This window comes from Aphelocoma coerulescens, chromosome 4 (assembly GCF_041296385.1).
Source record: "Aphelocoma coerulescens isolate FSJ_1873_10779 chromosome 4, UR_Acoe_1.0, whole genome shotgun sequence".
Lineage (NCBI taxonomy): Eukaryota > Metazoa > Chordata > Aves > Passeriformes > Corvidae > Aphelocoma > Aphelocoma coerulescens.
The window spans coordinates 23,350,925-23,377,793 of NC_091017.1; the positions used below are offsets into that span (position 1 = coordinate 23,350,925).

General features: G+C 43.6%; 1 protein-coding gene and 1 long non-coding RNA gene across 11 annotated transcripts in view; both read left to right on the forward strand.

Moving 5' to 3' along the window:
* GRID2 (glutamate ionotropic receptor delta type subunit 2) overlaps nt 1-15,044 on the forward strand; it is an 824,945-nt gene extending 809,901 nt beyond the window's left edge. For 6 of the 8 annotated variants that reach the window (XM_069013075.1, XM_069013077.1, XM_069013072.1 and 3 more), the window contains 2 exons: nt 8,027-8,267; nt 12,372-15,044. In XM_069013075.1, the coding sequence (XP_068869176.1) occupies nt 8,027-8,267; nt 12,372-12,794 (664 nt within the window). In that variant the 3' untranslated portion in view covers nt 12,795-15,044. Of the gene's footprint in view, nt 1-8,026; nt 8,268-9,903; nt 10,629-12,371 lie in introns of those variants that run through there. The other 2 variants (XR_011150528.1, XM_069013078.1) reach the window with 2 other exon arrangements.
* Nucleotides 15,045-19,158: 4,114 nt separating this feature from the next.
* On the forward strand, nt 19,159-26,384 carry LOC138108979 (uncharacterized). 3 transcript variants are annotated; one of them, XR_011150175.1, is made up of 5 exons: nt 19,159-19,541; nt 22,739-22,914; nt 23,522-23,679; nt 24,363-24,427; nt 25,188-26,384. It is a non-coding gene; the product is annotated as an uncharacterized lncRNA (long non-coding RNA). The 3 variants fall into 3 exon arrangements; XR_011150176.1 differs by lacking the exon at nt 19,159-19,541 and adding an exon at nt 21,469-22,555; XR_011150174.1 differs by lacking the exon at nt 19,159-19,541 and having other exon boundaries at nt 21,469-22,914.
* The last annotated feature ends 485 nt before the right edge of the window (nt 26,385-26,869 follow it).

The following is a 26,869-nucleotide window of genomic DNA, read 5'->3' on the forward strand; positions in this document are numbered from 1 at the left end:
ATGTGGGTAGTTTGTATAAGAATGAAGCTTTGCACTGCTGGAAGCATGACTCCAAGCAAACAGTATCATTTCCAGGGTCTTACACTGAAGTGAAAGATCTTTTCCTGCACCCAGTAACCCAAATATCACAGTGTGCATAAGGATGCTGCTGACATTTTCAAAGACCACCCAAGGTGTTGCCTTTCTGACTGCAGATATGCTCTGGGTCTCCATGGGACTCACTATCTTTTCCTTTCCAGCTCTCTTGCATTTTTTCAGCTTGCTTTCATTCTGCCTCTTGTCAACTCATTGCAGTCCAATTTTGATATTAGCAAATAGCGTGTTGTCATAGCCAGAATAAGTGCTTGACTTTTAAAGGCAGCATAAACACATACAATATATAAAAACTGAAGTTCACTAGTCACCACAACTCAAGATTAATCATGTTAATAATTTGATTTTTATTGTAATTGCTCCTTAGCTGAAGACAAGGATTGTGTTCTAGGTCAGGTTCAGTGAACTAGTTTATTTATCCTTCTCACAGCACATCAGCAGAGGCTCTAAACAGATTAGTTAATGTTATTCCTTATGATCTAATTAAAAAATAATTCCTTAAAAGGAAAGACAAATATTTTAGTATTTCATTTTGGTATTTTCTTAATGAAAGCTTTTGGTGTTTGAATTATTGCTTTGTGTCCAAAAAATCTGAGAATGCATTTTGAAATAGTAACTGAGCCTAATAACTGTTTGCATCTCACTCTTGGGAAAAAAAAATAACAAAATCAAACTAAACTGCTTTTCTCAATTCTTTTCTTTCTCCTGCTAAGCAGAGTAGCAGTTATTTACATAGCTTGTTAACCACAGGGCTTCTCAGACAGGGGTCAGCTGACAAGTGACACTGGAGGAAATGTTCAGTGAGGTGAGATTTGAGCAAGAAGACACCTAAGAAGTATGCATTTAGCCTTAACAGCAGGCTGAGAGGGCAATTTCCAAGCTTTCCATTTTTGGTTAATCGAGGTTAATCCTGTACTGATTCAGAAAAATGCCACTTTTGTCACAGCCTGTCCAGAAGGGTTGGGGCTCTCATGTGTGCTCTGTGTTGGGTTCTGCTGTCTGAAAGTTAAGGATGAAACTCCTGCTGACTTTGAACATTGGAGTTTCCTGATTTTGTGTGAAATTATCAGCTATACTTCAATTCTGAGAGGAGCTCCTGATTTACTTACATGCTGCTTGGGACCTGCAACTCAAGTCCTTTAGCTGTATGTCTGTAAGCATAAAATCTGCTCATAAAGCCCCAATATCACTTTTGACTGCCCTCAGTGTTGCACAGGCATTGTCATAGGGGACAGTGTGAAGAGAGTGTAAGTTTAGGAAAGAGTGCTGTCTCCATTCTGTGGCAGTCCCCTGCACCACAGCTGATCTGTGGGTCTTGGAGGCAACTTTGGAAGCATGGGCAGTTAGAAAGGCACATTTCCCAGAGCAAACCAAGGACAGGGAGTGCAGAGCTGTCCCAGTGAGAGTCTGCTCGGTTCTTCTGCAGACTCCACGAGCTGTCTCTGCTCTTGCTTTTGGCTTATGGTAATGAAAGCAAGAGGAAAATTATGTCCAGGGTGTTCATGTGGCCATGAAGTACTGAATTATTTTATAAAGCTTAGTAACTGTCATATTTCAAGTAGTTTTCTAAAAGAGGGCTGGAATTTGGGTAGTGCACAGGAACCAATGTACCTTGAAAGTACATTTCTTTGTTTTAATAAGGCTGGCGGTGTACCGTGACTCACCATAATGAATTAATTTGGTGTTTACCATAACAGCACTGAGCTTAATGAACTCATGATATTTATGCAACTGTCTGTAGATGTTCTCTTGTCATTTGGGATTTATAAATAAGTACTAATACTTTTATCGCCGCTTTCTCCTGAGCAGGAAGGTTCTTCACAGTGAAAGGCCATTAACGCTCGCTTCTATTTTTCTCTATAAAAAGTAAGCAGAAGATCTTTAATAACTTGATTTTTATCTTTATGTAGGTTTCTGAATTGTTATTATGTACTCAGCAAAGCTGTTCAGCTTGGACAAAACTGTCGTAGAGCAGTCCTTATCAAATTCCACCAGTCATCTAAGAAATAGAGTTAATATCTCATTTCTTATTACTGCAGATGCCATTTCATTTAAAGTTAGCCTTCTGCATTTGAAAGGGAGTGTCCATGTAAGTTCAACAGATTTAGGTAAAAAGAAATTCTCTAAATTGAACAAAGTGATACTAATTTGTGGGATCCAAGTGATGAGCACTGCATCTTTAGAAGGTAATGGTTTGTTGCTGAGCAAGACAGAAGGTCAGCTGCTTTCTCTCTTTTAATATTGTTTGATATGCAAATCCTTAAAGCTGAACAGCAGCTCTGGTTTACTACTGCTTTTTCTGTTATCTCTGGAAGGCGAGATGCTTATCCTTGTTTCTGTGCACTGACTTCCTACTGACAGCAGTGTGGTGCTGAGCCCTGCTGAGGGGCAGATCAGAAGGCGACCACCTGCCTGCCCTCGTGGGCCTCCAGTTAGTTGGGCTTAAATCTGCTTGGAGCCCCTGCCATAAAACAGGCTTTGCAGCTGGACCCAAGGGCACTCTTTTGCTAGGTTAAGTGGTGGGAATGGGTGCAGAGGGAGCACTGCTTCGTCTATTCTGGCAGTATTTGGCTGGCACACAAAATTTCCTCTCATGGAGCCCATGACTGGCAGCTCATTAAAAAGCTGGCTAAAAAAAAAATCCACACAGAAAAACAGAAAACAGTCTCTTCAAAACCAAAAATTCTCACAGATATCAAGATCTGTAGTAGCAGGAAGGGCTGCTATAGCAATGATCTCTGCTTCCAGCTGCTTTGCTCATTTTGCAAACTTTGCCAACATCACCTCCTTCACTCAGGAGCAGGCACTGGCACTGCTCCCCTCTTTCTTTCGTCCCAGGACAATGACTTCTGCCCTACACCTTCCCACATGTCCTTTTCTTGGCTGAAATATGATACTGTAAATCTTATAAATATGATTTAGGACATCAAAGTCAAGGCTTTGAGCACCAATGTGTGTCTCCCGCAAGGCCTCAAGGATGAGGGCAAAATATGAAAACTCACCAAGTCTCAGTGAGACAGTGAGGTACCACTGCTGGGAGAGGAGATGAAAAGGACCTCAAGAGTCTCCTGCTTGCCTGTCTCCATTCTTATTGCCCTCTTCTTTCCCCCTGTCTGTCCCATGAGGCAGCAAGCCAGGCTGGGCAGCAGCCATCCCTTTCTGGCACCAGCCCTGAGCCAGCCTTCCAGGTGGCACCAGTGAAAGCTGCTCTGCTGCCGAGAGAGGACCCTGCTTTGCCAAAACCTAAAGCTTGCTCAGGGAGATGCAATAGGAGCTGGCATCACTCCAGTTGGTGCAGCGAATAGGAAGGATTTAGGCGGTTGCTTCATTGAAATAAAAAACCCACAAACTCTCCTTGTGGGTCCCTGTCTACTTTGATAATTGAAGGATGCTTACAAATTAGCTTAGTTTTGTATCTTTCTTGAAAAGGAGAACCAAATTCTGCAAAGACTTTATACCAGATTTTTGTTAGAAAAGCTCCAGCAAGAAGATTTTGCCTGAGGAATTTGACTTTTGGCTAGCAGAAGTTACCAGAGGTCTTGTCACTGCCTGGTCCCATCTGCAAGCACCATGTGAGCACCCTGGGAGCCAGCACAAGGGCTGGGACCTTGGCTCAGGCTTCTGAGGCAGAGCCCAACAAGGTACACAACTATAGCATTTTTCTTTAATTTATTTACTTTTTCTTCCCTCTTTGACAGTGGACATTCATTACATTGGTTCTACAAATCTGCTCTCTGCAGCAGTCTGATCTGCTGACTAGAGCCAAGCACCTCATCACATCCTTTTCCTTATCAGTGCCAATGGGGAAGTTATCCCTCTGGACAACATGTTCCTGGTGCAGGAAGCTGATATTCAGTCACCTTTGACATCTCAGGACCTGCACTGGCATTTCCAGTATCATTGTAAATGATCTCTCGTATCTCACACTCACTATTGATAGCTGAGAATAAAATTAGATCAAAAAAGATGTTGTCACAGAGGTCAATTTTGGAGCATTTGTGACACCTTGCTATCATGTTAAGTTAGGGGTTTTTATCTGTGGGTATTTTGGAGGAATAATTACATTTCACTGCCAGCAGCAAAGTAAGTAGTTATCAAGTGGAATCCAGCCCTATTCCCATTGATTCATTAGGATTTGTTCACATCCCTGTTAGATTTGGAAACCACAGGCAGCTTATTTTTCTGTTTTTATATCTATGAGACATCACTTGGCACTGTGAATTCAGAGCCAAATCAGTTAAAGTGCACACAGATATTTTCTTTTGTGCAGCTCAATAAATTTACGTCATTGCCTTGAAAAATGTAACTCTAGCAGTTTGCTTGCTAAAGAAAAATATATTAAGACCTGCACTCTATCTATAACCAAGTTTTAAAGGTCATGTTTTTTGGACAAATCGGATTACTTCGATATATAGGCTTCTTTTGTAAGCTTTTTAAGACTATGGTATTTCAAAACATCAGGAAGTCATGCACCCTGCTTATTACTTTCCACCACTCTTCCCACTGGCTTATGGCTTGCAGTACGACTCTGTACTAATAAGCAGGTTCAAAAGAGCCAAGGCCATTGAGGAAAAAGTTCAGTTGTAAAATTCTGGGACTAAGAAGGAGATGCCCTTGCTGGAATTATAGCATTAGAACATCATTATCATTTGGAGCATTTAGTTAATGTGTTATTGCTTTAGTCATTTATTAAATTTGAAAATCAAATAACAAACTGATTGTAGTGTCTGCCACCCAACAGGTACATCTGATTAGCGTATCGGGGAACCCGCCAGGAGCTGCGGCAAATCCATGTATTTTTATGGAAAGAGTGCCATCGTGTGGGAGGCTCCTGCAGCACGCAGAGATAGCAGCGCCCGTGTGCGCCGTGCCTGCTTGCAAGGAACCTCCCCCCCTCCTGTGTTTTTCCTGGAATTTCCATAAAAGTGCAATTTTCTTCTCCGAAAATGAGCCGCAAAGATAGGAAGTTTCATAACTAGGAACAGGTTAGAAGTGTTAAATCTCCTTAGTGTGTTAACTATTGTTTTGGTTCCACAAACAGGTGAATTCTGAATCGAGTGTTTCCAAAGCCTAACAAAAGCAGGATGTCCCTCTTTACCTGTGTGACATTAATATAGTTAGATATCAGTGCTCTTATCATTTCTCTCAATATGTATTTTATCCCTTAAATTCTGTTTGCAGCTGCAGTTTTACAAGGCTTCATTTTAAGCTTTCCACTTCTTGAGCTTTCCAATGTAATGATACCATTACTATCCCCAATTTCTACTTCTTTTTTTTTTTTTTTTACGTTTTCCTTTAAATAGTTGAACTTATATGTTACATCCATAAAGAAAATTGCCAATAATTACCAAGAGTACAATTAGGAATAAATCTCCGTTAAGGAACAAGCCAAAGCTCAGTGTCTTTATGCAAATGCCTTTTGTTAAAAAGATGTCTTGTGTAATCAGGAATTATACTGACAAGTGAAGAATCATTTAATTAATGAGAATAGAGCAATCATTTGGATGGTTCATTCTATTCCTGACTGAATAAAAGAGAGAAAATAGCCCTGCTCAGGGATTACAGCCACTGCTGGAAGAAGTAAACCCCATGGATGTTGTTCTGTTACTGCCTTGGGCAGATAGTACAGTAATTCCTAAATATAAAAGCACATATGTTTGGATTAGGTATTGAAAATTAATTGACTATTACTCCACAAGAACTTATACAAAAGGGCTCTGTTTATGCTGGCTGTCTGCTCCTGCTAACCTGTCAGAATGGGGTATTTAGGCCAAAATACTTGCCTTAATCCTAGTACAGGATTCTGGGGCAGCGAGAACCAGGATTATGGTGAGTTTTCCATAAGGACTGTATGCCATGACTGAGGGTAGTGTATGGACTCTGTTTGCAGTTGTAGAGGAGTAATTTGGTCTCCAATTCAGTCCTTTGTTTAGAGCAGGTCAGTTTGCTCTGGGTCTTTCCCAGTGGGTCTTTGAATTTCACCAAGGGTGGTGATGCCATAAATTCTCTGTTCCAGTGTTTGATGTCTCCCATTCTCCTCTTATCTGGTTGTAATTTCTTATCTTCCAGTTTATCCCAGTTGCATCTCCTCTGTCACTGAGGGTCTAACCTGATCTTCTCTACACAGTCCCAACAGGCAGCTGCAGGCAGCAATGGCAGCAATCCTGCCTATGGTCCCCATCTCTCCAAAGCTTCTCTGAACATGGGTGGCTCACAACAGCTATTCTGTCTCATGCATCAAAACAGAGAATCCTCCCATCCTTGAAATATCCCTCCTCCATCAGGAAGCTTCAGGATGAGGTTTCCCTAAGTTGTCTCTGGTTTTGGGAGAAGTCAAAACACAGTCCAGGTAACTCTGACCTTAACTACCCTTCTCCAGGCCTGGACCTTGAGCGATGTACTGTCAGCAGACACTGCACAGAATTTGTCCCACTTCTTTCAAACTCAAAGCTACATGAACAAGGTGATTCTGGCATCTCTAAGGACACATGTATCACCTGTGATCTGTTCCTGGAGGGCACTGTTTCCTTTGGGACAGCACAGGGATGAACAAGCGGTTCCCCTCTGAACAGGTCATGATCCCAGCCACCAGACATACTGCCTAGGTGGGAAGTGAGAGCTCCCTCCAGACCTGTGCAGGGATTTCAGCCACTGGTGGCTGTGTCAAGCCTCCCATCCCTGGCAAGACCACAGAACAAATGTATGGTCATTAGGATGTGCCATAGCAGGTTAAGTGGCCTCATGGACACAACTACCTCTTGAAGCAGCATCAGAGACTGAGCAACCTCTGTACAGAGCAGCTGCCCTGTGGTCCCCAGGTGCATTCAAGCTCCCTTTTGAGGCTGATGTAGACCACTGCACTGAGCTGTTGTGGTAGCCCTGAGACAGTGGGACAGCTTTCCTTCCTCCTCTGGTGCGGTACAGTCTCTCTGGTAGCAACATCCCAGTTCTGCTGGTTTGTGTGCACTTGGATTTTTTTGCATGCTGGGTCAAATGATTACAGTAGTAATTGTTTGCCTTCCAACACTGAAACGTAAAACAAATTTATTACATGCAGGAAAACATTTCCCTTGTTTTATTCTTTTTTGGTTGAAATAATTGAATTTTTTATTTTGGAGGCACCCAGCTGTTACTATAGTCATTTCTGGATACTTTTTTAAAAAAGTATTCTCCTTAGAATTAAATGGAGTAAATATGAAAATATTCTTCCAAACAAAATTCACATTTTCCAAATGTTTTATCCCACAGGAAGTCTAGTTAAATATGTTGTCCTTGCAAAGCTGCCCAGTCAATATTTGGCTGCAGGTTGGGTATGTAGGTCCAAGGACAAGTGAATTCCACAGCAAGGAACCTTCCTGTGGAATCACTTATCATTAGGTTGCATTCTGACATTAAGCAAGACTAGTTTAGGTCATCACTGATTGCAATAAGATGGCTTTGCTCTCTCTCCAAAGCAGCAAAAGTAGGTAACCTGATGAAGATCAGTTTACAACACCACCACGTGTAACGTGTGGTAGATCTGAAATGTATATTCCTTCTGATTTTTTTAATTGACATGTCTCTTCTCCAGTGATTAGAATTCAAAATATTGTCAAATATCTAACGGACTATGAAAGTCAGTTGACACAGACTGTAGTAAAAGCCAATTGAGAAAATACAGTGTATGAAGTAATGCATTTTCATTGAGGTAGTTAAAAGAAGGAAAGAGAGACTTGTGTGTGCTTTCCTGTATCTGGAGTCCAACATAGATATCCATATGCTCAGTCTAACAGGCAAGCCCATAATCAAGCTTTCTTTTCTGGCTAAATCAGTCTGTCCAGGTTCATCTGCTGCCTGGCTTTCTGAGACACGTGGGAAGGTTGCAGGCAGTCAGATTTACATCCTCACACTCTCAGGCCCGTTGTAACCCCTGCCTCTGTGCTCTCTCCCCAAGGATTTTGGAGCTGCAGCAGAACGGCGACATGGACATACTGAAGCATAAGTGGTGGCCGAAGAACGGTCAGTGTGATCTTTACTCATCTGTGGATACCAAACAGAAAGGAGGTGCCCTGGACATAAAAAGTTTTGCAGGTGTTTTCTGCATCCTCGCTGCAGGGATTGTCCTATCCTGTTTCATTGCAATGTTGGAAACGTGGTGGAATAAAAGGAAAGGCTCCCGGGTTCCATCAAAAGAGGTATTAGACCCTCCATTTCTCCTGGGGAATTTTCATGCACCCTAAAGATTGCTGCTTTGACTTTATAGCACTAGAGAGGGAAGGGAATCAAATTCAGAGATACTTCATTAGCTTCCTGATTTTTTAAGGTGAATGATGTTCCTCAAAAACTTTTTAGCTATTCTTTCTAGAAAAGCTTGAATGAAAATAAATGTATATTGATGATGTATAAATATGCAACTATTCTGAGTAAAACACAACTGTTACTTGTAGAATAGTACATTATTAATACATCAATATTTAGTTCATTGTTCCCTTTAGTGACAGCTAATTCTCACTAGGTGTCTTAGACTTCTTCTTGAAAAATACATCCCCTAAGCTCAGTAGCTGAACCTCTCAAAATGCATTTGCAAAATTTACCCCTTTAATCAGCAGTTAGCTTCTTGAATAAGCTTGTCCCCATTTTCAGAAACATTAAGCTCTTGAGACTTCCATGAACTTTGGTTCTTGTTACTTCATCTGAAGTCCAGGGAAGCAAGACTACATTAGATTTTTCAGGTTCAGGCCAGACTTGTTTCTGAAACCTGCTACAGGCTTGTTTCAGAAAATCTTGGACAGAGGCCACAGAGAAATATATTATTTTACACCTGAGACGAGTGTGGTTCTACACCTGCATGTGTAATGCTTTCCTTCCTGTGGTAATCTACCTGTCCCTCTACCAGCCATCTGAGCCTTATGCAACTTTGCACCAAATTCCTTATGTTCATAATTAAGTTTTTACGTCTGCAAAATGCTAAAACGAAATTAGGGACAAAATGATTTATTAAAATATTCTTGGAAGCAACACCCAAAGCTGAACCTAATATGAGCTTTAATGTAGCACTATCAAATATAGCTTTTCTGTCTGTGTAGCTTAGGCACATCTGTGTAGCTTGTGGGGTATTGCTGTTAATTTGTGTGCAGTGGTCTTGCCTTCTCTGCAGTTTCTCCATTGTGTTTATTCCTGCTAATCTAATGCTGTCTAATCAGGCAGGATTAATTACACCACCTAATTAGACAACATTGGCACTGATGTTAAAATACATTTAATCTTTTCTTGCCTGTTTTAATTCCCAAGCTTTTTTTTTTTTTTCTTTTTTTCTTTTTTGTTCAAGATCTGGACCGGACCATTATTAAAAGGAAAAAAAAAAAGGAATCTCTAGTCTTTAAATTGGGTTTCTCAGGAACGGAAACCATATAGTTTCACCTGGTAAATTATTTTAAAACCCTAAAATTTACTTGATTGTTGTTCACCCAAACTTTCAGAACTTCATACTTTATATTTATCTGGTGCAAAACATGAAAATCAATGACAAAGGAAAAGAAAAAAATGCCAACACAGATATTTTGCGCAAGTATAAAATTTTCTATTTCAATTTTCAAATGCTGAGAAATTCAAGTGTGTACTTTCCACAAATGGTATAATTTGGCCTCCTTGATCTTTATTATATGGTCATTAGCTTAGCATTTAAATGCTCATCTCAACGTTAAATTGAAAAGCTTGGCTCAAAACTGAGTTTAACGTGGACGTATGTGCTGAATGTCCCCATTATCCTGGATGTGGGGGTCATTCGGCAAAGAAATACATCTTAACTAACTTTCTTAAAATTCATTTTAGCTTCCATGAAATCCATTGGCTCTTCCAGGCCACTAGTCCAGAATCGGGGGTCAGATTGGGCCAGTTTGTGGTCAGCAAGCCAACCCTTTTTCCTGGTGGCTGCCATCTTGTGCTCCAGAATGCAAGCATTTATACTGAAACAAATTGTCTAATGGTTGCGAAGATAACATTTCGGTCGCGTGCCAGAAGTAACCCATTCACTGATGTCTGCCTGAGTCTGCAGACAGCCTTAAACAGTAGCTCTGAGAGAAGTATGAACCGCCCCAGTAATCTCAATGGGATGTTGACTCTGAAGCCTGATGATAATTTAAATGTGAAAACTGCTGAATATTTCACTACTGATCACACAAGAGAGAAGAGGAAAGATCATATTATGGAGATGTGCACAATCTTACTGTGAGTGGGTCTCATTTTGGTGTATCGATTGGGTGGAGATTGGGTTGTGGGCTAAGCATGGGAGATTATCACCGCTTATATATTTTCACTGGTCTGACCCTAGCCCCAAATGCATCTCTGTAAAAGAAAGAGGACTATTTTGAGTAACTCTTAGAGGCTCAGAAACTATGTAATTCCAATCTTTTCCCGACTGGCATTTTAAATTACAAAGTGTTTGTATGTTTGTTTTTTTCAACATTAAAAACAAACAAACAAAAACAAAACCAGGAAAAAAAAAACAAGAAAAAGGAAAAATATTTAGGACTGTCCCTCAGAGACATAGTCATGACTTGCACACACTAATGGAGCCTCTGTATATTTCTTTAGCTTCTGATGCGGCCCCAGTTCTCCTGCATCCATATGCAGCTCCAAATTTTTTAGGAGAGAGCGTTTGGTGAATGCGTTTGGATTTGATGTCACCTGTGTGGTTGTTATGTGCATCCATGTCTATGTCCACTTGTGAATAAATGATAGAGAGAAAGCTAAGTCCGAGAAATGAGCACTGCATTTTTTCCTTCCCATGATGAGCTCAAACCAAAGCCCTTGTGGTCAGTGATCATCCAGTCCCTGGGAGATCCCTGATGCCCTGTTCCCTTCCCCTTTTCCCCTGGTTTGCCTGCCTGTCCCTGCCCTCAGAGGGTGCAGTCCTGGAGGGGAGCTGACCTCTCAGTCTCCTTCCAGTCGGGCTCTGTGTTCGGCATGGTGCCAGCGCAAATGTTCAGTGATCCATTTTGCTAAGTAGGTGAACTCCTGCAGTTTGTTCTAGGTGTCGACTTTTTAGGAATGAGTGCTTGACTTCATTCCTAGAGAAAGGAGGGGTCTCAAGCCCATTTGGTATACTAGGAGTTTTGCCATTGATTCAGGGAGCTCTGGATCAAGCCAGTCAATGAATTTCAGTAATCAAGGCTGGAAGTCATCAGTGCACATCTATCGGCTGCCTAATTATCCTCTGTGAGGTCCTAGAGTGTGAGATATTTCTAGTGGCCTGGAAGAGCTAGTAAATTTCACAGAGATTAAGGTAAATTTTAAGGTTAGTTGAAATTGATTTTTGTTCTGAATGAGCTGCACTACTTAGACTGAGGGAATACCCCTGTACGTATGTACTTAATGCTGCTTTGAATTAAGCTTTGCAGTTCAGCAGAAATATGTATTTTCAACACAGGTGATTTATTGGGTCACCTAGGATTTCTCCTCTTTTTTAACTTCTGTGCATTTAAATTCTCAATTATAACAAACAAACCTGTTTAATTGAGTTCTCTGGGAAGAGAGATTTAAGAAGGAAAAGGGACAGAGGTAAGAGGAGCTATGCTATATTATAATAAATACATCAGGCTGCCTTCTCTTCTCACCCACAAAAGTATAATTCCATCAGAATAGATGGAATTGCTTCTTTGTAGGTAAGGAGATAATTAATCCCTCCGTCGGCATTGTAATTTAAAATTGCCTGGTGTACTCCTTTTTGTGTGATGTCAATGAGTCACCAGTGCTTGGGGTTTTTTCTCTGTATGTTCAGCTTTTCTATGCTACAATTTACATTATAAAGGCAAAAAGGAACCTGAGATGTTTCTAGCCCTTCCTTAAACCCTGAGAGGATGACAAAGATGGCAACCTGATCCCTCAGAGCCTCCCATGTTGACATCCAAATTTAGTTCTCTTTGCGGAGTTGAAGAACTGGCATCATTCCAGGCATTTGAGATCATGCAGTTTGCTTTTATTCAGCTGTTGCTAGTCTAACCCACCTAGCTCCAAGCTTGGCTTTTCCTGAAAATCTACCAGTGGCGCTTTGAGTTTTGTTGTTTGGATCCAGGGTTTGAAGGTAGCTGTGGTGTAAGGGTCTGCCTCGGTTTGGCTTCGCCCACCTGGCTTCAGGCGGTGGGGGAGTTCGCTGGTGACATTCAGGACACCATCAGCCAAGAGCCAGCTCTAGTTAACTGTGCCTTGTGCTCCCCGAGCAGTGCTGATCACCCTGTGAAACTTCAGCCCAGCACAAATGGCGATGGTGAGTGGTGCCTCTTGTTTTTCTCATTCCCCAGGATGACAAGGAGATCGACCTGGAGCACCTCCACAGGCGCGTGAACAGCCTCTGCACAGACGACGACAGTCCCCATAAACAGTTCTCCACCTCGTCGATTGACTTGACCCCACTGGACATTGACACTTTACCCACACGTCAGGCACTGGAGCAAATCAGTGACTTCAGGAACACTCACATCACCACAACCACCTTCATACCAGAGCAGATCCAGACTCTGAGCCGCACGCTGTCTGCTAAAGCCGCCTCGGGATTCTCCTTCGGCAGTGTGCCCGAGCACCGAACTGGCCCTTTCAGGCACAGGGCACCCAACGGGGGCTTTTTCAGAAGCCCCATCAAAACAATGTCATCCATCCCTTACCAACCAACTCCTACCCTGGGCCTGAATATCGGTAGTGATCCAGACCGAGGCACCTCCATCTGAGCATCAGAACAAGTTTCTTCACTGTTTCTTATTTAGGACTCCCTTTGCAAGGAGCAGCTGTAATATTGTGGGACTAACATGGATGTAACCTTTCTTCTTTTCCTTATTTTTTGGTTTTGAGGGTTGTGGTTTGGGTTTGGGGTTTTTTTTTTAATTTGTTTGGGGGTTATTTTCTGTTCAGGGGTTGTTTTTGGGGTTTTTTCTTTATTTTATTTAAGAATCAGAATTATTAGTAGCAACTCTTCCTCCTCCTCTTCTCTGCTTTCTCAGTCCAGTCTCTTCTGCCTCCCCTTATTCTCTGTACTACTTGAATCACTTATTCTTCAGTTTATCACCACGTTAGGTTTTGGTTACTTCAAGCTTTTCATATACTTTAAATATAGGAAACAAGCAGTGATTCATGCATAGGAAAACCCTGAGGATTACTTTACAGAAGGGCATTCGCTCCTCCTCCCCCACCGCCTTTTTTTACTATAATTGCAATAACTTAAGTATTTTTCATGTACTCTGCTGCATCCAGTCAGCGCTCCACTGCTGTGTGTCCTTTTAACTGTGGACCAAAGGCAAACCCTGCGGTTTAAGAAATGGAAAATTTAAAAAAAAAAAAAGGCAAAAAGACAAAAAACATTAAAAAAAAAAAAAAAGGAAAACAAATGAAGTTCAAAGATCATTCAGGCCCCATAATATAAGAATGCAATTTTGTAGGATTACAAAAAGCCATTACTATGCCAGTAAAGACTACAGTTAAATCTACTTTTGCACTGCAACAGTGCATATGACCTTTATGTGATTGTACAGTGTTAAAAGTTTTTCTTATGTACAGTAAACTGTATCATATGGCAGAAGCCTCTGTTGTGTTAAATAAATTAGTATCTCATATATATATATATACATATATACGCACAGGTATGTGTATATATATATACATGTATATATAGCTATAAAATGACAGCCGTTGCTATTGCAATTCATTTAATAAAGCTTTAGTAAAAATGTGTTGTATACAGGAGAGATGTACAGTGCAGGGTGTCTTTTCATTTAGAAAAGACAGGTTGCTTTAATGTTATTCTGACTTGCATCGTTTGCCAACAGAGCATATTTTATACTTTTCTATTAGAGCATCCAGGGCAATTTAACATTTGTACCTAGATGTAACTCCTTTGGTTAGGTTTTGCATTGGCTTTTGAGCATTCTATAAGGCTAATCTTGATAATTTTCCTTTTAATTAATTAGACAAATGGAACTGTCTCTTAGGTATACCATGTTCATGAACAACTAATATAGCTCTAGAGCAGTTAAACATGGATCAAAGGTCAATAAATCCTTTTCCAAGTCAGTACAGTTGATCAATAAAATAATGGCGTTAACAGAGAAAATTAAAAAGCCCTCAAGACACACAGATGTGGCCTTAATTATAATCACGTATTGGTCTAAGGGGAAAAAATATGAACAGGCACTCAGTTTAATCCTTTCTATGTTAAGTTAGATTTAGAGGAGCTATGTATTTTTTACATTAGTGCCAACTGTATAGAGCAAGATAAAGAACAGCAGTGAGAGCAAAACCAGTGCCCTCTTTGGCACCAGCTTTTTCAAGTAACACCGTTACCTGTTAGAAACATAGGAAGAGCTTTCAATTTGTAATCCTTAAACTAAAAATGCGGTTAAGTAGAAAGCAAGCAGTTTATCCTGTGAGTTTTTTGGTTTGGTTTTCTTTTTAATGCAGCCATACACTTACTTTAATCTAACTCATTCTTTGGCTAAGATTAATAGGAATCAGCGTATGTGATTTGCTTTAGGATAAAATAAAAGGTATATTCTTCAGATCTATTCTATTTTGATGCTAATTCTGTTCTGGGGGAGCATCTTGTACTGTCACTGTTTTTTGTACTAAATCTTCAAATATTGTCTACTGTGTAAGGCAGAACGAATTCTTATCGTGCAAAAGGCCATTTTGTTTCCAGGGTAGCAAGTGTCTAAAAGCATGCACAACTTGCTTCCCCCTTGTAACATTCATGAACTCATCCACACTTCTGAGTAAAAGAAAAAAAAAAAAAAAGAAAAAAAAGAAAAAAAAAAGAAAATTTCTTTCCAACAAGCTACATAGGGACATACCAGATGTTGCAGTGATTTTAGCTATTAAAAAAACCTGTTAACCATGTACGATATTTAAAATAGGCCTATTTTGATGTGTTGCCTATTATACAGATACACAAAACACTTTTTGGAGGCCTCAGTTACAAGTGGCAGAGCTTTCTGTGTATAATTTGTCTAAATAATTTGTCTAATAAAATTGTTTTCTAAACTTGTGTTTCCTCCTGTTCAATTGCTGAGTGCAGGGGGATTTTCAGCCTATGACAAGGTAATGTACTCATGGTTTTGCTGCACTACTACTGGAGGGTTTTAGCCCATGGAGATGGCATGAGCTCCTCAGGCTGCTCTGACTCAGCTCAGTGAACAGCATCTTAGGAAAACACCAGTGTTTACCATGTTTATCAATGTCAGGCTTAGATTTCAGAGAGCATTTACGAGCAGCATTTTGGAGGATGAGTTTAGAGTTCCTTAGTACTGACATGTGTGGGACATGATTTTTAGAAATACTGCATCCCATTTTCATCTGTTTTAATATAATGTAGGAATATTCTTGGAGTACGGCCTTTATTTTTATAGAATCACACTTTGCCATCTTTATTTGCACAGAGGTTAATTTTCCTTGATACCGGACATACACTGCCTAAAACAAAATTTTTAGTGTGAGAGGAGGTAGCCCATATTTCATACATGATGGCTTTCTCAATTTTTAAATTTCAATAACATTTTAAACTTAATAACCTTGTCATTAGCAAGCTGTGCAGAATGTACTGCAATAACATCAGCCATGACAATTTAACTTGCAGCAGCCAAAATTTGTCTGCTGGCTTTTTACATTCAGTGTATTTTATTCACTTAGTATTTCTGACCTCTTACAATTTTCTATTAAGCTTAGCAGGCATTCAGGGGATCATTCACCTAAACAGAGGCACTGTGTTCCTGTCCCACTCACAGACACGCCTCTCTAGAGCCAGGTAGTTTTGCAGGTATGACATATGTACTCTCTATAATGGGCTACATCATGGTGAACCCTATGTGACACTTCCCTTTCTTTACAACAAATTCCAGGGAAGTAATAGTGTTAAGGACTGTCAAGTGTTTCTGCTGCAGTAGCTCCACTGGAGATACAAGCCAGCTGTTTATAAAGATGAGTTGTTTACATGGTATCTGCAGTTATATGACCTCTTTGAGATACCAGCTACAAACAAAAAGGGAGCAGTGGAAGAAAACATGTTTATCTGATTTCAAAGAATCTTCTAGTAAGATGTTTCTATTGACCAACAGTGAAATACCTGGAGATAAATAGTTTTGCTGAGCCAACCAAGTGAATGATTGCAGCCCTGAGTGACACAGCTGCAGCACAACCAGTGCCAAAGTCTCTTTTGTTTCCCTCTTGTCTTCACCAAAAAAAAAGGGCTAGGATCATTTCCCTAAACAAATCAGATTTTTCAGAGTATCTTTTTCTTTCCTACTTACATAGGATGCTATGAAGTGATGAGAACATAAAGCTGCCTTTCTGCCAACACTCACTGGGTCAGTGCAGCTTGCTAGAGGCTAATGCCCCAAAAAGTTTAATTTCTCAACTCTGCACAAAGTGATGACACAAAAAGTAAATGAGCTTCCTTTGTGCATGCTCGTGGCTGTAGCTAATGAAAAAAGTCTCCAAAACAGAAAAGGCATCACACCAACACAGCCCTGCTTTAACCATTTTTCTCTCGGTACTAATTAATGCTTCCTCTTCACTCTGCAGAGCTGTTTTGAAATAAATGTCAAAACCAAGTATCTCCCCCTTTATCTGTCACAGACAAAATTTTTGATAAACACTGGGACATGAACATGTATCCACGTGTCACATCAACAGCAGTGGGCAACTGTGAAGACATCATCACAATCTTATCAGCTTGTCATGTCTCACCCAAGGCATTATTCATGAGGTCAGAAATAGAGGCCTCCAAAAGAAGGTCAGAGCAGAGGAAGTGATTCATAGCTCAGCAAAATCCTAAACATAAAAATTGTACCAATGCCCCAAAATTGCAGGAACCAAGGACATAATTTAGAAAGAAAATACTTTGCAGGAGGTGTAGTTATAAAAATAAATTTACTACCTGTCGAGACTTACAAAATCTGTGCTCCCCCCCAGTCCCATTCGTCACAGTGGTGCGATATTTTGTGTGTACTACAGAATCTATTTCTGCAAGATATGTTAGAAGAAAAAAAAAAATCATTACAGCTGGAAAACTGAACTGTCAAGTCATTGACTACTGTACTCCAGGTCACACAGGAAACTTGAGGCAGAAGGAAGAATTCAGCATCTCAGAACCAGTTCCCTGCTGTAAGGGGAAAAAACAAATCTTTCTGGGATCAGTAACTGCCATGCCAGTGGAAAAAGAAAGCCACCTGAAGCCCAGCAAGCACACAACACCCCTCCACCATGATATCACAGCTCAGTGCTTCTGTAGCTAATTATTCCTACCAGCACTAATAAGGCAAATATTTCTTTCAGTGCAAGATAATTTTTTCCCTTTCTTAAAAAAAAGTAAATGCTTGTGTCCCATTCTTTGTTCTAAGGGGGTGACGCACCAACACAAGATGGGATAAGGGACCACGTCACAGTCCCAAAACAAAAGCTAACAAGAACTTTATTTGCAAATCTAGCTATCATCAGTTATAAGACTGACCCTGCAAATGAAAATAAAGAATTAAAAGGCAAACCCATAATTAATAAAAGGTTTGGGGGGCACATGAGACAATCATCCAGCTCCTGAAGTAACAACCCAGCTGCAGGTGCTTTCCTAGGTTGCTCTCCTGGCCCCTGCAGCAGCTGATGTGGCAGTAAAGTAAATGAGAGCTGTTTGGGGTTTGTGTGGCCAGATTTTGGCAGTGGAGGGGCTACAAGGATGGCTTCTGTGAGAAGCTGCCAGAAGTTTCCTCCATGTCTGAGAGACCCCAGCCAGCTCCACAAGACAACTAGATGATGTTAGTGCCTCAGGGAAAACAGAATTAATAACGGGGAAATGTTACTGCCCAGGAGCAATTGCCACTGGGAGAGAGGGTGAGAGTACATGAGACAAACAGCCCTGCAGAGCCCCAGCCAGTGCAGAAGGAGGGGGAGGAGGTGCTCCAGGCACCAGAGTACAGATTCCCCTGCAGCCCATGGAGGTCCAAGGTGGAGCAGAGATGCACCTGCAGCCCGTGGAGGACAGCACAGCAGAGCAGGTGCATGTCCAAAGGAATGCTGTGGGAAGCACATGCTGGAGCAGACTCCTGGCAGGTTCTGCCAGGAGAGAGGAGCCATGGAGAGAAGAGCCCACGCTGGAGCAGGTTTGCTGGCGGGATTTGTGACACTGTGGGGCACGCACACAGGAGCAGTCTGTTCCTGGGGGACTGCACACCGTGGAAGGGACACATGCGGGAGCAGTTCATGAGGAACTGTCCCTTGTGGGAGGGACCCTACACTGAAGTATGGGAAGAGTGCGAGGAGCCCTCCACTGAGGAGGAAGGAGTAGCAGAAAAAATGTGTGATGAACTGCCCCCAGCCCCTACTCCTGGTCTCTCTGGGGTACTGAGGGGCAGGAAGGTAGAGAAAATCAGGAGTAAAGTTAAGCCCAGGAATAAAGGAGGGGAGGAGGGAAAGCATTTTAAGACCTGGGCTTATTTCTCATTACCCTAGTTTGATCTAATTGGTAATAAATCATATTTATCTTCCCCTGAGTCAAGTCTGTTTTGCCAACAATGGTAATGGGTGAGTGATTTTCCCTGTCCTTATCCCAACCCCTGAGCCTTTCATTATGTTTGCTCTCCCCTGTCCAGCTGAGGAAGCAGAGTGATGGAGCAGCTTTGGTGGGCACCTGGCACCCAGCCAGGGTCAGCCCACCACAGAGCTCAGGTACAGCCTCTGCCAAGGTGTAGCAGGCAGGTTTGCTTTCACAGATGTCCCACAGATGCCTCGTGTTACAGCCCCCCAGGTGAGTGCTCAGTGCTGGGCTCTCTGCCACTGCTCTCCCTGCTTCAGCTGTTCCTGTGCCACCTCCACATCTGTTGGGACCCCAGCACCAGGGCTCTGGTAGGCTATGGAGAATGGGAGGAGAAAGGAAACAGGGATTTATTTCATGGCAAAGATCTCACAAGACACACACACACACATAATTTGAGGGTTCACACCTGGTTGCCCAGAAGGTCAGCTGAGCTTTGCCTGACTTTTCCCTCCTTGTGGGGCTGCAGCAGCAGCTTTGCTACACAGGGTGCATTATCCCAGTTCCCCATAACTGGGATGGAAACATCATACCCTCTTTCTAAGTATAGGAAAATGCTCCACATGAATCTAATTTTTGTTGCCACGCGAAGAAAGACTCACAGGTGTCACTTACTCCCCTTGATTGCAGAGAGACCCTCTTTTCCCACTCAGCACAGTCAGAAGCAGCTAGAAGATCCTTGTGCAAGCATTTTTCCTGGGAGTGTGAAGGTGGTAAATATTACACAACTGCTAGAAATTGAAAAGCACAGTTGGAAAAATTAAGAAAAAAAAACACTTTTTTGTGGGTTGTTTGTGTTACATTTGCTGCACTCTGCCAGTCTAGATCGTGTCCCTGTCAAATGCCAGGAGAAAAAAGAAGGAGGAGCGGGCAGCTCTGTGAGTGTATTGTAGCCCTGCCACCGCTGGTAAGTTTGCCTTTCTCCCCCACTGGCCAGGGACATGCTTCTTCACACACACAGTGGGGAGGTCTTGTTTGGTTTTGAATATTCCCTGGATATGAATATTCACTGGGGACCACATTAAGAGTAATCACAGCTGACCCATGTTGTTACTAATTAATTCTTTTGCTTACACATGGGGGAACAGGAGAAAGAAAGCAAATACTGTGAACAAAGCTAATAATGTGGTTACTTGCTACTCCTTCTATCTGACACATTTTTAAGGAATAGTCTCTGCGGCATGACGGCTAACACAGCAAGAAATTGATGTAGTGTAACAGGAAAGTGTGTTACTCTATGAAATAGTGCTCAGGCAACCCTGGAATGGTTTGTCTTGCTCTAACTTTTACCCACCTTTCTGAATCGTATCTGCTCTTGCTTGGGTTGGTTTTATGTCTCCCGAGGTTTAGGAGACTGCAGATGAAGTTTTCTTACCTCCTCCCCACCAACAAAACAGAATTCTGTGAACCCCTTTATATGCTTCAGAAGTTATCCTGTCAGCCTATCTATACAATACAGAAAGTATAGCTGATATGGGACACAGGGAACTTTGTTTTCCTAACATCAAGATAAAAGATATGTAGAAGTAGAGGGGATACACCTGGAAAACTGACTTTTGAAAGACACATTTTTGTCTTCAGTAAATATCACTGTGGTCTTTACTTTTTAAGACTTTCTACATCGTCTGACATGTAGGTCTATCCATGTGTATATTAAGTCTGCTGTGTCTTATATGAGTTGTTTGAAAAGGGAAAACATACCCATAAATATTCCTCAACATTTATTCCATAAGTATTGACAGATAGAAGCAGCGTTTCTTTCCAAAACTTACACCCAGTGGATTAGCATCACAGACAGAAGGTTATTATCCACGGCACACAGTAATTTGCTGCAGTGCATAAATAGAAGTTAACTTGGAGCAGAGACATGAGTTTCTATTTCAAGGGGTGAAGCCATGTGAGAAACTGGCAGGGTGTGGTGCGTCTGCATGCAGATCTCCATCCATTGCCACAGGCTTCTTCCTGAGTTAATGGTGGGCACCTGCAAAAGAAAGGGAAAGGGAAAGGAAAGCTGGGGGGAGAAGAACACTGTTGTCCCGGGTTAGAAGAGCAGAAGGGCCGCGATGAAGGAGCGGCGGGCCCGGGCGGGTTTAGCGCCGGGCCCGGCCCGGCCCTGCCCGGCGCCGCCCGGGTGGTGGCGCTGCGGCACCGCCTCCGGCTCCCTCACGGCGGCGGCTCCCGGGCCGCGCTCCGCGCTGCCGGTGCCTCGACGGGGCGGGCGCCCGGGGGCGGCCAGAGGCGGGGGGCTCTTGTCCCCGAAAAGCCTTGCGGCTCCCCCCCCCCTTCCCCCCCGCCAAGCGCTCGCCATCCCCCCTCCGCCGGGGCCGCCGTTTCGGGGCAGCGGAGGGGGGAGCGCGGAGCCGTGCGCGGCCGCGGTGGTCACGCGGCGGCCGGGGGAGCGCCATTTCCCGGGAAACGGGGCGGGCCGCGCCGCTATGCCGCCGGGATAATGGCGGGGGCCAGCGCCGTGTCACCTCTTGTGTGCGCTTTCCAAAGAGGAGCCCGGGCGTGGCGAATGGGACACAGACCGCCATTGTGCCGGCGACACTTTAATCGCCCACACCTACAATATTCAACCTGCTGCCGGCAGCGGGGCAGCACCGGGGCGCACACCCCACCCGAGGGGACCGGGTGGTGGCCTCGCCGCCGTGTCACCAGGGCGAGGCTTCTGGGGGCACCTTCCGTGGCGTGGTGTGGGCTCGGCCAGCCCGGCTGGCTAGCGGTGCTCGCCGAACACCAGCAGAGCAGGAGCCCCGAGCTGGGGGGACCCGACTCGCTGGGAGAGGTAGGAGAGAAATGCCCTCGAGTCCATCCCAGGCGGCTGTGCAGGGCACTCAAGGACCCGCGGGGACACCAGGGTTTTGTTCAGCAAAGCAGCTTCGGCTGGGCATTGCTTGTGTGCTGCCTTCCCATGGACGTTACCTCGTGCTCTCACAGGGGTGTGAAGCCACAGAGGCCTATGGCAGAGAGAACTCCTCCTAGCGTGGATGCAACACCTGTGCTGAAGCAAGAGGTGGGGTTTTCTGCCGCATGAACCTGGCAGGGTGAGGTGCTGGTTCCTCCTGCCATAGCTCCCTCCAGAGCTGAGCCACTCGGGCTCTCACTGAGCTCATCTGTGGCCCCTGTCACATGAGGGCCACACACTCGGGCCTCTGCAGACTGTGGGTTCCTGATGAAAGCTCTCAAGCGCCTGGCCTCAGCAGGCCATCAGCTGTGTCTAGCCTAAACTTCTGCCTCAACAGAGCTTTTGCTCACTGCAGATGAACACTAGATTTCACCCTTCGGGATTTCTAGAACTTTCATGGAGGTCAAATCATCCTGCACGCCTGAAGAATAGAAATACTAACAAGTCTCTCTCCCTCTCCAGACCAATCAGCTCTGCAACTCAGGGGTGTGCCAGAGGTCTTGCTGCAGTCAGGGTTTTGCAAGCTTACTGCTACAGGAGAGCTTCTTCCCAAGAGCTACAGGACTGCAGCTGAGTATTGCTGCTTGAACAAAACCAATGAGGACACTGTCACAGGCACTGCAAACAACGCTCTGCTGAAGCTGTCTGATGTCTAATAGACTGGGAAGAGTTTTCTCATTTTCTTTGCACGCCTCAGAATTTTGAGGTGCCCCTAAAGCTTAATCCTCTTTAATACTTAATTTTTGTGTATTTCTTTCTCTCTTAACCCCATGAAGGGAATGAAGAAAAAAATGGTTCTACTTCTTTAACAAGTAGAAATTCTTAAGACATCCTAATTTACAAGGTAGTGGACCAGCTGAAGATGTCTTCAGAAAGGTTTCTTTTCACAGCCTTTCACAGGGGTAGCTCCTGAAAGCTCTGTTTGTGCTGTGTTGTGTTGGAAATGGATTGTTCCTAGAAGCCCTGTGCTCTTTGCTGTCAGGGATTAAATGAGAGGATTTCCAATGAATGGCAAGGTACTCCTTTTTCTTGGCTGGCAAGGGTTTCTTGGGGAAATACTCTGCTCTCGGGGATTGATGTGAGCTGCTGATCAGCACCAGACTGGGTCCATTCACTTGATTTTCTCCTCTTAGAGGAACCACTGTTCTCCATATTGTTTTGGCTTCTGTGACTGTATATATTTACTCTTTACATTTTAGAGACCTTCCCTCCTCAGGAGATCTGCAAAGGTTCAGGTTCCAGGCTGGCATTTCCACAGCTAAGAAACCTCCTTCGGGGACTGGGCTGCCTGATTGCCAAGAGCTTTGTGGGTGATGGATGTGAGAACAGCAGACTGAAGGCCCAGTACAACTGAAGCAGCCCCCTACACTCACAGGTTACTGCTCAAGTAATGCTGCTGTTGAGAGGCAAGGCAGATTGTTTCAAATGTTGATTTTTTTTTTCTTTTTTTCTCTTGCTTACATGTCAACTGTTATTTTTTCTCTCACTTGTTCACTTTTGTGTTACTACTGTGCCACAGAGAGCCTGCAAGCTAAATTTTTCATTTATACACCAAGCCTATGACTAGAATGTTTTCCCAGAGCAAACCTTTGTAACTGTACTTTGTGTAGTGGCTAAAGTGACAGTGAAAAAGGGAATGCTGAGGTGATCAGTTAAAAATAGTAAATCTAGTCCCAGCAAAGTTGGAGTACTTATACTTCCTGGGCTCTTGTGCAAGAGAACTTGAGAGCAAGAGGAGGTGACCAGATGTGATTTGAAGGAAATATATTGTTTCTGTGGATGGATTGATGTTAATTCTTTGATCTTAAACTAAATGAAGTATCAATCATGTGCTGTAAAACTGTTGATCACGGTGGTATTTTCTTGCTTAAGTGATTTATGTTAGTAAAACACATCAACTAGCAGCCTAATGAAAGCATGTTAGAAAACACTTGTTCACACAGCAGAGATGGTCATTAGTGTTCTCTTACTGCTCATTTCAGGAGTAATTAAAACGACGGACCTGTGGGTGGTGCCTGTGAGCATGCACAGGCCCTGCAGAATTGTTCGGGCTGCAAAGGATGAACAAGCTACACCTGGAATAACATCATTGTTCGAAGTGTCCCATAGCTGAGAAGTTCCTCAGTTGTCCAAGACTTTGGTGAGACTGAAGGCATTTAGCAATTTTAGTGCAACCTCCTTGCCAAGCTGAGTGTAAAACAAAAAAGTGTTTAAAACTAAATGACTAAGGGAAAATTATGATGAGTGATGTTTCCTTGAATATGAAGCTTTTTATTTTTAAAATATGAGCATGAATTAATGTCTCGGTAACAGCTGTAGCCGTTTAAATAAATGGGCAAAATGTATGTAGGTACAAATTCTATAGAAAAGATTTCCAACTATATCACCAAGCTGAATTCATTATGCCTTACAATGGCCCCAGGAGGTAGGCAAGTATTGTTATACCAATGCTTTGCATTTCTCTTGGAGGCAGTGGAGGTACTTGCACTGGAATTAACTGTATACAGCTGCAAGTGTCCACAGGGTTAGCGCCAGAGCAGATCTTTATGGAGGTAAATGTCACCAAGAAATGGGAATTAGTTTTACAAACCCTCCAAGAGCTGAAACAAATGACATTGGGTAAGTGTAAAAATCTGCCCAGGAAGATTGCTCTGCAGAAATGAGAGCACATCTGCTTTGGCAGCAGCATGGTCCTGATTGTCCTGAGAGGAAAGGGGCAGGTTTCAGAAATGTGATTTCCCACGTTTCCAAATGCAGGGCTTTTGCATTCCCTGCAGTCATCACTTCTAATGTGTATTTTAAACCCATTTGCACTGGTCATAGGAGGAGCCTAAGAAACATTTGCTGCTGGACCTTCTTCTGCTTTAAGCAATCTTGCTCTGAATAATGTAAGTATGAACACTTTATTTGGGTGAATAGTCTGATGATGCAGTCCATGAGACTGAAAATAATTCAGCTGTACATTGTCTTTTTGTGTGTGTTGTTGCTCACTGTACTAGCTTCTAGATGGGGTTTGCCATTCCAGGGTGCAGGTCAGCCACCAGGAGGGCAGAAATCCGCCTTCCCTCCTCTTGCAGGAGGCCTGGGCAGGTTGCAGTTGAGATTCACTGAGGATTACCTGATCTCAGTGAGCAAGACTCACACCTTGGTCTCTATCCACCTGTGGGTTTTACTGCCTGAAGACCAGGGGAGGTACAAAGAGGGCTATGTGTCCCCCCTATGCACTTTTGAAAAGGAAAGGAGGAAATGGGAGAACATGTGGGAAAAGTGGGGAAGGGGAAGAGAAGGAGTAAAATACTTTCTGACCAGTGGCAGAGAAGCCATCTCATCTTGAAATGGAATTGAATGCAGAGTTAGACTGTTGAGTACAGTTAAACTGAGGATTGACCCATGTGCTTTGTGTGCTTTCAAAATGTCTCTGGCTGTAATGATAGAGGAGGCTTTTTGCAAGTGTGCTCTCCCCCCTTTTATAGCACATTTTCTGTAACACTAATATGTGCTTGACCTCGAGTTGCTGCCTTGGCCCTTAACCAGGCTGAGGGGGGAGGAAAGGAGGATGGGGGAAAATATGCATAAAGATACGGGGGTAAGTTCAGTTTGTTTTCCTCTGAAAGCTTTGACACTTGCTTAGAGCAGATTCATTTTCAGGGCTTCCTACATTCCTGCTATTGTACAGTAAGTGTTTCAGACCGGTGTGCCTGTGTTTCCGACTCCTGTGAAGTCCCCTTTGCTGCAGGGCGTGCCTCGAACCGCTTCAAAAGAACCAACTTCTACAAAAGAAAAAAAGAAACTCAAGTAGGCTTGAACATACAAAGAGAGGGAGAAGGGAAAGTGAAAAGGGCTGGGCAGTGTTGAATACAAAATGAGTTCAGCCAGCCCCAGGAGTTCTTCATCACTTACATTTATCTTATTCTGGGAGAGCAGAGCTAAACCCAGTGCTGACATAAACCACCCTTTGCCTTTGACTTTGACTTTGACTCTGAGTGTGTGCACACACAGCAGCTACAGGCATACAGAGAGTACTGGATTTCAGTGAAACATTTTTCCTCCTCTGAGCAGTGGTGCTGGTGGGGAAAATGGCTTTTTGTGTGTGTCCTTTCAAAGGCAAACTGTGGAGTGAGTCTCAGATGCCTCCAGTTTCAAAGCATGCATGCGCTCACAAAACACGCGCTTGAAAAATAAGCAGCTGTTAGTGTTTCCCAGCCGGGAAGTTTTCCCGTCCAAGGAGCACGCTGAGGTGTTAGGCTGATCTCCCCAGTGCTCCATACAGTTACTGAGGTACTGCTAAGGGAAGTCCCCAGCACCAGACAGCAGCCCTCGGCTATCCAGAGGCCTGGGCATCAGCCACCTTGCATCCACATGTGAGGCTAATGGGATGCTGCTCCCCTCTGTGCCCAGAGTCCAGTGGGTGGTTTGTGGGACAGAGGATTGCACCTGCTGTCAAGGAGGCCCAACAGCCACACAGCCCACCAGCCTGGAGGGAGGTGTTTGAGACTTCAGCACTGCACCAGCCTGGCTCTCCCCATGCTGGGAGCTTGCTAAGCTTCTGGAAAAGCGTGTCAGTGGCTGCTGCTTAGCAAAGCTCATGCTCATTTCCAAGCTTTGGCCCGCGGTCCTCGCAAGGAACAGCTCACAGCTGTGGCACCCGGCGCCCAAACGGAGAACACGGAGGCTTAACCCTGGGGAGGAGAGCGCAGCAGGGCTGCTGGCAAAGCACACCTGTGCCACGGGGATCCATGGAGAGAGCACGTGGTGCCTGCAGACTGAAGAAGGCGGGGGCTGAGACTTTAGCCGGCAAACAGCACCATGCAGCCCAGTGCAGAGGACTTTTCCTCCTCTTAGTGATGGAAGCATTTATTGAAGCGGGGGGGGGGGGGGGGGGGGCGGTGTTAAACAATAGCAGGGTATAAAAGTTGTTACCAGATACAAATAGATGGTCTGGCAACTATACAGAAACAAGGTATTAACTTCTTCTCCTTGCCACCTTTCTTACCGAGTAAACACTTTCATTTTGGCCAGAAATTGACAACTTGTTTTGGGGGAATCCAGCAGCTTTTGCCTTTGGAGCATAATTGCCGGGGAAAAAAAGAACAGTGGAGGTTTCCCTCAGTTTGATTTTAAAGAAAGCAAACCATCAGCATCGTGTTTCCTCAATACCATCCAGTTGTTTGTGGAAGGTGAGCCCCAGGAGCCTGCCTTGCAACAAGCGTTCCCAGCCAGCTTCCTAAACTTGTGAGGCTGCTCATTCCATGTCACTGCCGCTCTGCTTTGAGCTGCTGGGCTCCCTCGCTCCCTCCTTGGCTTGCGAGTTATTCACTTTTGAAAAAACA